Here is a 10,920-nt window from a genome sequence, read left to right as displayed (position 1 = left end):
CCTACTGTGTGCTTCAGTGAATGATACAGGTGCCTGCCCTTGTGGAAAAAGATGGTTTCCTGGCTCCTCAGACAGAGCTCCAGTTCCTTGGCCCCTGGAGCGCCGGCCCTTGCTGAGACCGTGGCTCTGTCTGCAGCTTCTCTGGACTGGCTTCTCCCCAGGGACCCAGGAGACAGGGCCCTTGGTTGGACGACTATCCCTGTCACGTCTCCTTGCTTCTGTGTTTGATACATCTCTGCTCAGCTTCCAAAGCCTCAGGCAAATAGCTCCTCTCCCCTGAAGCCTTCTCTGCCCTTATCATGGCCCTGGCCTCCAACATCATTGGCTCGAGCCCTGGTCACACTTCGAATAAACCATCACCACAACAACCTCCCTGCTTCCATGGCAAGGTGTACAATTTCCTGGATGGCGAAGCCGTCATCTCCCAGCGATGCTTACAGAATTGACATAAAAATGAAAAAAAAAACCTTGATAAAAATCCACTGTTGATGGATTACCACCCTAGCTTCAGATGGGAAATTAAATAGGTACAATCTTGTCGGAGGCTAATTTGACAATATTAACATTGATAATACGCCTATCTTTCAATCTAGCATTTCCTTTCCTTGCTTGGAAGAGAGAGGCTTGCACGTGTGTTAAAGGGAACATGGATAAAAACTGTTAGTTGCAGCAGAGAAGCTTAGAAATGCCTTAAATGTCCATCGATGTGGGACTTGCTTTTTAAAAAGAAAAAAAAAAGAAGAGGAAAAAGAAAAATGAGTGGGCATCCATTGGGCAGAATGCTGCACATACATTAAAAGGAAAGAAGCAGATGTGAGTATATTGACACGGACGTTACTGAGCAGACTAAGCTAGCTGAAGCTGGAGACATGGATGCTGCAGAGACATTGTTGCATATTTTAAGCTATAGATACATCGTTGCATATTTTACTTCAGGAAACCAGTCTTCTGCATTTGTCTTGTACATTTTGTCTTAAAATGAAAAAGGGAAGAAAGCACTAGAGTGTTCACTGGCAGCAACTGCCTGACCAGAAGCTAGCTTCAACACAGCCCAACATCAGCATCGGTCTATCTGCCTTTTGCAATGGAAGGGTGCTGTTCACTTCCTCAGTAGCTAGAAATTGGCTCCCAAGCAGGAGGGATATCCAGGCAAAGAAGGGAAAATCAAGAAGGCCTTCCATGAGGGGAGCCAAATCACTCCCATTCTTTGGGTCAGTCTTGGGATGCTGGGAGGAAGGATTGCGGCTTGATTCAGGAATGAATGCTGATAGAGAAGAGGAAGTTACTGGGACATGCGGGAGAGGTGTGAGCAACTCTCTGAGTCTGCTCAGTTATTCATTCATTCATTCACTCATCCACTCATTCATTCTTTAACTGTGGTTGGATCTCTCCTGCTATGGGTATTATGCTGGCTTCTGGGAACACAGAAGCTCAAGGTGACCCCAGGTTGTTTCTTCAACCGTGTTTCAATAATCTGTGTTTTTACTGCATCTCCTCAAGTGAAAGTTGTTTGCTGCCTGACATTATTATATGCAGTTCTCCTAGAATGCTAAGGGCCTCTTCACCCAGCTACAACTTAAGTCCCCCTCAGGCCTGGGAAGATCCACATTCTACCTTTTCTAACTCCTTCAGAGGCAGGCAACCAAGTCATTCTGGGAAGAGGGTAGTGTCCTGTGCAAAGGCCCTGTGGTAGAAAACAGTTTAGCCTATGGAGGAACTTCAAGGAATTGGTATGCTGGAGCATTATTGTGTATTGTGTGTGTGTGTGTGTGTGTGTGTGTGTGTGTGTGTGTGTGTTGGGGTGGGGAATAAATACAATGCGAGTCAGGGTGGGAGAAATCACATTCAGTTTCTTTGGGGAGTGGAGAGGCAGAGACAGTGATCGATTTCATAGACCAAGACTAACTGGCTCGATTGTTCCATGGGAAAGCAAACCTCAACTAATCAGTCCACGGCCAAAGCTTCTGTTGTCTTTTAAGCCACGGATGAGGGTGGCTTGGATGAGGGGAGGTACCAGATGGAGAACCACAGAACCCTTGGGGTGGCTGGAGACAGCTCTTCTGTTGGGGCTGAGAGAATGAGAGGTGAACCAGGATGTGGGTTTGGATTCTTTAATGGTGGCCTTGGGTCACGACCACTTATCTTTCTCTGCTTCCCTTCTTTCTCTTCTCCCCCCCCCCGTTCCTTCTGTTTTCCAAATCCCCCTCCTTATTTTCCCTCCCCTCTTTTTCTCTCAGATATTTGAGAGATTATTTCCTACTAAAGGTCAAACTCAGGACACAGGCAGGATCATCAAAGTCAGGGCTGAGATTCAGTCAACCTCTGGCTGGGAGGCCAAGGGTAAGGGACAGGATAGGAGGACTGCAAACCTTCACTCCTTTGGCTTTACACTTTGCTTTGATTTCTTACACCCACAAAAGGCAGGAAAACCCTTCCCTTAGAACCAGGAAGAGGCTCAGCAGGGAAAAGAACAGCCACTAGTCTCACAGAGGGTTGGAAACCCCAACTTTCTGGAGCTGGAGAAGACCTGCAGAGACACCTGAGTCCATGGGTCACTGCCCAACCAAGGAAGAGAAAGCCTTCCCCACCGCACAGGATTCTGATGTCAGAAGTTCTGCTTTATCACCTCTGTGCACATTTAAATGAATCACTTAACCTCTCTGAGCCTCCCTAGGTCTTTGGGCTAGCCTGACCACCCCGGGGCCCTCTATGAATGAAATGATCCAGGAATGTGAAGCTCTTAGGACAATTACCTGCCAATCTGGGCAAAGTAGGAATAATGACAGCTGCTGCCTATGAGAGATGTATCAGAATCCAAAGGCAGAGTGAGTAATAGGCCTTTCAAACTCTCTTTGAGGCTGTGCTGCCCAGTGGTTAGGGACTGTGAGCCTGGCGTGTATCCTAAAAGTGGCTTCTCCGACACAGTAAAAGAAAGCAAAATGAAGGGAACAGTTCTGCTGTAGAACCAAATCCTCGCTCCTCTGCTGTGCCCAGGAGGGACTCTCCATCCCCACTGGGCAGATGGTGTACCTATGGTTGCTAAAGGGCCAGAGGTACCAGGATCTAGAATAGCACTAAACTCTTTTGGAAGTGCTGTTTTGGATTCTGATGGCTGTTGTGTGAGGCAGGGCTAAGTAGAAGCTATTGCTACTGTCGGGAGGGAAGAAGAGGGAAAGCAGAAAACCCTCGCTTTCTTTTGGAAGCAACAGACTTTCAAAGGTTTTCGGGCAATAGGACATCTTCTCTTGGGCTCTTGTGAGGCCAGTGAGGGTAACGCAGACCTCAGGGCTACTTGTAAAAGAAGTGTGGGCGACATAATATCTAAAGGCAGGCGTTTGTAGCTTTTGTTGTCTTTGTTTCCGAACGCTAGTCCCTCCCCAGTAGAGCCCTGGGGTCCTGGGGTCCAAGGGTTTCCGCTGGTCACTTCGGATAGCCCCTGATATTAGGGGGTTGCAAGTCCGACTTCTCCATGCGGGAAAGCTGTGGTTATTATCCACCCAGCACACACACACACACACACACACACACACACACACACACACACACACACACACACACACCACGTACACACGCACACTCCTCCTGTGTGCCATAAATCTCACTCCTACACTTGCTGATCCGCCTACTCGCTCGCTCACAAAGCACCTGCAGCCCTCCGGGAAACCGGGAAGAGCGGAGCGCACCTCGGCGCAGGTGCTAGGGCGCCGCCCTATTCTGAAAGCGCAGGCTGGAAGGCGCGCCTTGGGCATCTATCAAGTTACCCTGATGACGTGGCAGAGATGTCACGAAGGCAGAGAGAACCTCATGCTCCCGACTCTTGCTCTCCACTGTTTTGGGGAGTAACTTTTGCTCGTAAAATAGGAGTGCCTCAAGGCTAGGTATCTAGGACCCTTCGGAGTCCCTCCGTCGTTGTGCTGTAGTTAAAGAATTCCAGGATGATGCAGTGGGGCTTGCTTTGGAGAAAAAAAAAAAAAACCAAACAAACCTCAAGTGTGAGTTTAGGCCCCTAGATAGGACCTATTCAGCACAGGGGCTTTGGCTTTTGGCAATCCTGGCCTTCCTTCGGTGCCCGGGCTTCCCGCCTCTTTCCCACTGCTTCTCCACTCCTTTTAACAACCCATCAAGGTCTCACAGGGCGTTGGGCTCCCAGTCAAAGTGAGCTGCACCCTTTCCACCTCCCCTGTTTTTCAGGGTTGGGGAGCAGTCCTTTGTGCCCCTCCAGCTGTAATACCCTGGACCGAGAGGAATCCTGGAGAACGTCAGCCCAGGAGTTCCAAGACCATGCAGAGAGCACACAGGAATTAGAATGGGGGGGGAGGCTGGACTATGAAATGGAATGGGTTGTGAGCAAAGGCCTTCAACTGGGGCAACCTCTCCGGTCTCACTCTCGCGCCCACCGGAGCGCTCTCTCTCTCTCTCTCTCTCTCTCTCTCTCTCTCTCTCTCTCTGCCCCCCACCCCCAAGGAGGGGCTACCCCAGGACAGAAACGGGTTGGGGGAGGGGAAGCGAAACTAGGAGGCGCTGAGATAGCTCATCTAAAGCCCAGAGACAGAAAGCGGTTACAACAGAGATAGTCGCGGGGACAAAGAGGAGCAAAAACGGCCAGGACAAAGGCCGAGTCCTCCAACCCTGAGAGAGTAGCGCATCTTCTGGGGGGTTTTATAACTACTTGTCTGGGGCCACAAGAGTCCTCTTCAAGGACCACATTCTTGAGAAGTGGGTTTCAGCACTCCGTGAGACAGGCGGGAGCAAGCACTGCTTTGCGGTCCTCCTCGGTGTTCCCGGGAGGGTGTGCAGCGAGGCGCGCACTCGGGAAGTGCTACGTCTCAGATGACTGGGGGTGGGGGTGGGGGTGCGCGGGGGGGGGGAGGCTAAAGCTGGAGCCCAGTGAGTGTTAAGGGAGTTAAATGGTGGTCCAGGCTGGAACCCAGGTTTGCAGAAGCCCGAACTCTAAACCTGACGTGGCCTCAAGACGTCCCCTGGCTGAGCCGAGATCCGAGCGTGTGCTCTCCTCGTACGACCGCAGCTGGGACTCTTACAAGGAGAGGAAATGTCCCCAGCGCCCACCTCATTTGCGGGAGGTTCAGCCTAACTGCCCTCGGCTCTCTGCCTAGGCAATCGAATCATTTATGCCGAGAGCGCACTTCTCAAAAGGGTTCGAGGAGATTTCCCCAGCAGTTCACTGATCTAAACCTTTTAGGTGAAGTTTTAGTTAAAAAACACCTTTTTGTTTAAAATTAGGCTCCCTAGACCACTCTCTGCCCCGTCTTTCCTAAGGATTTAAGAGGGGAGAAAAGGCTTTTTTTATTGATCGGAGGCAAATTTTTCTTTCTGTGAGAGGGGAAAAGGTCTGATCTGGTTGTCAATGCTGCGGGCCACTGGCCCCCTTGCGCGACGTTGGCGGGCAGGTCCTGTGCAGAGGGCAGCCAGGACACACTCACCCAGCGCGCTTTCCTCCGCTCATCTTTCCGCGTCCCGAGCTGGGAAGCAGAAAGCGACGTGGGAGGCGGGTCGGATCTCCGGATGCAGCGAATTCGACATCTATTCACTTTGGGTGTCGGGGTCGGGGTCTGAGGAAAGCCCTACATTTCCAGCCCTTCTGGCAGGGTAGGGAGTCTCTGTCGGCGCCCTACAGCCTTGCCTGAAAGCCTAGTGTGTTGCGCTCCGCCTCCCGTCTGCGTTCCGGAGAAGTTTCTCACCCGGTAGCCCTGGACCCTCTTTACCTGGCGTTTTCATTTTAGGGCTCTGATCTTTCCAGCTCAGGACTTTCCTCCCTCGAGGGGAGTAGCCCACAAGCACACCTCGAAGGTGTGGAATTCAGAATACGGAATTTCAGAAAAAGTGACCGGAGAGGGTTAGTGGTTGAGTCCGAAGATGGGATCGGAGGGCCTGTGCATAGTTTCAGAGGGGTCTGTCCAGGGCGCACTCAGCCTGAGTTCAGGCCTGGCTTGGTCGGGTCAGTCAGTAGGACCTGCACGGGTCGGAGGCGCGGTCCTAGCTTTCCCGTACAGAACCAACCAGTTCAGGGCGCCTTTGCGTCCCGTGGCCACTTGGGGTCGCACTTTATGCCTGTTTGAATCTCCCTGCAGCCGTCAGAAGCTTGGATCGGCTTAATCCTTACAAAATGTTCAGACAAAAACAGGGCCCGGCTCCCCAGCATCCCAGAGACACTGAGTGCACAGACCGCTGTAGGTCTCAGCTCCGAACCTCGGAGTTGTCAGGTTTCCACACGACTGGCAAGTGAAAGGTATTCAGAGCCTTTGGGCCGACTCTTTTTCTTTTTGTTTACCTTCTTTGGGAGCATTTTTGGGGGTGGGGGGCGAATGCACGGAGCGGCGAGACTACTGGAGCTCTGTCTTCTGAGCTCGATCACTGAACCGACTAGGAGAGGAGCAGCGTCTCTTGGCCTGAGGAACCTTCCTAGAGGTTAAGAGTTAGATCTGAACAGAACTCTTGGAGCTCCAACCCCGCCATCCCCCCCACCGCATACATTAGCTCAGACCTACAGAAACACAGGCACGCACCACACACATTCACTCGGCCCGCGGCGCCGAGGACACACGGAGCGTCGCCCACTGGGCGGGGGCCGCTTGGGAACAAAGGGCCAGGGAAGCGACATCGCGGCGCTTATTCTGAGCCTACTTGGGGGTGACACGGGCTGAGAGTGGGAGTGTAAAGAGTATCTAGGGAGGCGTGAGTGCAGACAGGGGGGTGGGAACGGCGGCTGGGTCCAGAAGTGGGGCGCGCACCGAAGGCAAGCGTGCGGGAACCTCGACTCAAGAGGGTGTGGGGGGTTGGGACCAGGCGGTCCGTCCCACTCGGCTCCAGCCCTCCTCCAGGCCTCAGCCGCTTCGGGGCTCCTCCGGCCTCCAGTCAGCTGACGCGGGGGGCGGGGGAGCTGTCAGGCACGCCCCGCCCAGCGTCGCTGGGCTGCGGGGGCCGTGCAGCCATTGGCCAACTCGCCGGGCCGCTTGGGCCCCCGCGCTCCAGTGACATCAGGAAGCGATAAAAGGAGGCGGCGGCGCCAGCTCCTGCACAGCTGCACCGCCGGGCTGCGAGCGGCTGCAAGCAAGAAAGCCCTAGAGCCAAAGAGTCGGAGAGCGAGCGGCGGGCGCTTTGCCCCGCGCCTCCCCTCTGCCCCTGCGCGCACCTCGCCAGCTTCTCTACCCTGCCCCGGCTCGACCTGACTCGTTCCCGGCGCGGTCACAGCCCCGAGCTCCGGGGCAGCTCAGGCAGCCTCGGGAGGACTCTCTGGCGCGCCGCCGCGTCCCCAGACAAAGGCTTGGCCGGCGGCCCCGGCCCGCTGCGCCCTCGGCTCCCCGCCTCCCCGGCTTGCCGCTCTTCGCCCCCGCGTTTGGCTCGGCGCGTCCCGGCCGGCCGCAAAGTTTCCCCCGCGGCAGCGGCGGCTGAGCCTCGCTTTTAGCGATGGCCGCGGAGCTGAGCATGGGGCCAGAGCTGCCCACCAGCCCGCTGGCCATGGAGTACGTCAACGACTTCGACCTTCTCAAGTTCGACGTGAAGAAGGAGCCACTGGGCCGTGCGGAGCGTCCCGGCCGGCCATGCACACGCTTGCAACCGGCTGGTTCGGTGTCGTCCACCCCGCTCAGCACACCGTGCAGCTCCGTGCCTTCTTCTCCCAGCTTCAGTCCGACTGAACAGAAGACCCATCTCGAGGACCTGTACTGGATGGCGAGCAACTACCAGCAGATGAATCCCGAGGCACTCAACCTGACACCCGAGGACGCCGTGGAGGCGCTCATCGGCTCGCACCCAGTGCCACAGCCGCTGCAGAGCTTCGACGGCTTCCGTAGTGCGCACCACCATCACCACCACCACCACCCTCATCCGCACCACGGGTACCCAGGAGCCGGTGTGACTCACGATGAGCTGGGCCCGCACGCTCACCCGCACCATCACCACCATCACCAAGCATCACCGCCGCCGTCCAGCGCTGCCAGTCCGGCGCAACAGCTGCCCACTAGTCACCCGGGGCCGGGACCGCACGCGGCAGCCGCGGCGACGGCTGCGGGCAGCAACGGTAGTGTGGAGGACCGCTTCTCTGACGACCAGCTGGTGTCCATGTCGGTGCGTGAGCTGAACCGCCACCTGCGGGGCTTCACCAAGGACGAGGTGATCCGCCTGAAGCAGAAGCGGCGGACCCTGAAGAACCGGGGCTACGCCCAGTCGTGCAGGTATAAACGCGTCCAGCAGAAACATCACCTGGAGAACGAGAAGACGCAGCTCATTCAGCAGGTGGAGCAGCTTAAGCAGGAGGTGTCCCGGCTGGCCCGCGAGAGAGACGCCTACAAGGTCAAGTGCGAGAAACTCGCCAACTCCGGCTTCAGGGAGGCGGGCTCCACCAGCGACAGCCCCTCCTCTCCTGAGTTCTTTCTGTGAGTCGTAGCGGGTCCCGGCCCCCGCCATTGCCCTGGCCCGGACTCCCTATCCTGTGTCCCCCAGCCCTGGACTCCCTGTCCCTGCCATGGCCCCGGCCTTGACCTGCCTGACTCGAGCTAGAGGGAGGAAGGACGCGCGGGCCGCGGGAGACGGGCGGGAGCACGGGCGGGTAGAGCACCGTGGCTAAGAAGAGGGCAGCGCAGCCTCTTAGACTTGGGCAGAGTTAGAGAGACCCGGGCGGTGGGAGGTCCCGGAGTAACTTTTCTCCAAGCTGGAAGCCCGCGAGGCATATTCCAAGGAGTCGCCAAGGCCGTCCGGACACTTCTGGCTCTGAGAACTTTGTGAGTGCCAGGGCCGCCGCTTTGCAGCCCAGAACTCAGTTCGCCCCCAGGAAGAGCAGAGGAGAGGAGAGGGACTCTGGAGTCCCCGTGGGCGCGAGGCAAGGCTGAGCTAAGGAAGGAAAAACGGACAGCTCTGTCTGTCCAGAGTACGGTGAACACTGGCTCTCAGCCGGAGACGCGGGCCTCAGTTAGGACTTTCGGCGCGCGAAGGAAAAAAAAAAATCTCATCAGTTTTAATGCCTGCTCGATTATATAGAAAAATACGAAAATCTGCATTAAAAATATTAATCCTGCATGCTGGACATGTATGGTAATAATTTCTATTTTGTACCATTTTTCTTGTTTAACTTTAGCATGTTGTTGATCATGAATCATAACCCCCTTGTTTCTTTGGGTGAGAAGGGATGCAGTTCCTGCGGCTGCGAGCGAGCGAGCAAGCGAGCGGAGTTTCAGTCGCCGGCCGGCTTGTAAATTACCCGCCCGGCCAAACCACATTGAGAAGGTAGCAGCAAGCTGAGTCTATGTTTGGGTTTATTATTATGGCATTTTTTTTGTTTGTAAGTAAAAATAAAAGAAAGAAAGAAAAAAAAACGAAGCCCAACTTTGTCCGGGGGATCCTTGGAATTTGTTTCTTCGCTCTCCTCTTCCTTCCCACTTCAGTTTTGAGTTTTGTTGGTGTTGAGGGAAAGCTAAGGGAGAGACAGTTGCGGAGATCCACACGGTGCAGGAGCGTGTCCACTATCACTGCCTGGTCTTGGGGCCAAATTGACACCCCCCACCACACACACACACACACACACACACACACACACACACACACACACACACACACACACACACACACACACGAAGAAAAGAAAGACCGGCTTTGCGCCCTAAGAAGTCAACACAGGGCTGGTTTGGAATCCTCCAGAAGGGCGCTAATTGCGAGCTCCCTCCCCGCCAGGGCTTAGGGTGAAAACATTTCTCCCACCTCTTGCTACACGTCAATGATGATCTGAGCTCCCATTGTGCCAAAAGCCATTCTTAGAATGTACTAGAAACCCACACATTGGCAGCTAATGCTGCAACCCCCGAGTGCGTTCTTTAGACCAATGCATTCTGCGCTTCTCTGCTGTCGGGATAGCAGGGAGACTCATGGGTGGTGTTCGACCCCCTTCTGTTGTACAGTAGTTTATGGGGAGGTCTGGGTGTTTTTCTTTATCGTTACTTTCATTTCTGCGGGTCAGTAAAAGGATTCAGTTGCACTGACAGAAATACCAAAATGAAAGCGTACTTTTAAAAAAAATTCCCACCTGAATTTGCTGGCGCTGCTGGCTGGATGCTTTTTTGTTTGTTTGTTTGTTTGTTTGTTTTTGAGTTTGTATTAGTTGATAAATTTACAGTAAATAACAAGATTGTATGAACCGCATGGTGCTTGCAGTTTTAAATATTGTGGATATTTGTCCTGCATCGGAAACGAGCTTTGGTTTTTCACTGATTCAACTGTGTTGAAATCAAACTTGCCACAAAGCAACAGAAATTGTTTTTAATTTCATGTAAAATAAGGGATCAATTTCAACCCCTGCTTATGATATGAAAATATTAAAATCTAGTCTTATTGTAGTTTTAATTCAGACTGGTTTCTGTTTTTTTGGTTATTAAAATGGTTTCCTATTTTGCTTATTAAAACCATGGAAATGGTGTTTATTTAGAGGACTCCGTGTGTCTGCATGACTTTAACTCTCTTGTTTCAAGAGCTGGGACATTCTCTGGGAATGAAGCCCAAACTCCTCGGGGTGGGCAGATAACTCCGGTGTGTGACTGTGTGTGCTGTATGTGAACCTCAAATGTATTCTCTGCTTTCCACCCTAGGTTCAAACCCCAGTCAAGAGTCCATCTGTACGCTGAGAGGGTGTATATCTGACAGGGCTACTCGACAATGCCTTTGCTTTCGGGCTTGGAGATCAGGACTGGGTTGCTACTCTGCTGAGGTAGTGGCAGAGGCCAGGAAGCAAGAGTTGCAACCTGGATAGAAGGAGCCAGGTCGTTTTTGGACCCCAGGGCCAGCTAAGCTGGAGCTTTGGCCTTCTCTCGCCTGGGTGTTTGGACACTGGGAAGCCTAGAGCTAGGCTGCTGCCTCTGAACTGGGGTTTACCCTTCTCTTCCCCTCCCGTGGTTAGAATCAGGTGACACCTGACAA

At 53.7% G+C, this 10,920-nt stretch overlaps 1 protein-coding gene across 1 annotated transcript; it reads left to right on the top strand.

Annotated features, from left to right (window-relative positions):
• The first annotated feature begins 7,050 nt into the window (after window positions 1–7,050).
• Mafb (MAF bZIP transcription factor B) lies at window positions 7,051–10,409 on the top strand. Its single transcript, XM_032904663.1, has one exon. The coding sequence runs from the start codon at window positions 7,426–7,428 to the stop codon at window positions 8,395–8,397; it is 972 nt and encodes a 323-aa protein (XP_032760554.1). The 5' UTR covers window positions 7,051–7,425; the 3' UTR covers window positions 8,398–10,409.
• Window positions 10,410–10,920: the final 511 nt, after the last annotated feature.

The sequence above is a fragment of the Rattus rattus genome, chromosome 5, assembly GCF_011064425.1.
Source record: "Rattus rattus isolate New Zealand chromosome 5, Rrattus_CSIRO_v1, whole genome shotgun sequence".
Taxonomy (NCBI): Eukaryota; Metazoa; Chordata; class Mammalia; order Rodentia; family Muridae; genus Rattus; species Rattus rattus.
The sequence above is the reverse complement of the archived record's forward strand: the minus strand, read 5'-3'. Positions and strand labels throughout refer to the sequence as shown.

What these genes read in the sequence shown, in the direction of transcription:
- Mafb (XM_032904663.1), top strand. Translation starts at nt 7,426, where the DNA reads ATGGCCGCGGAGCTGAGCATGGGGCCAGAGCTGCCCACCAGCCCGCTG.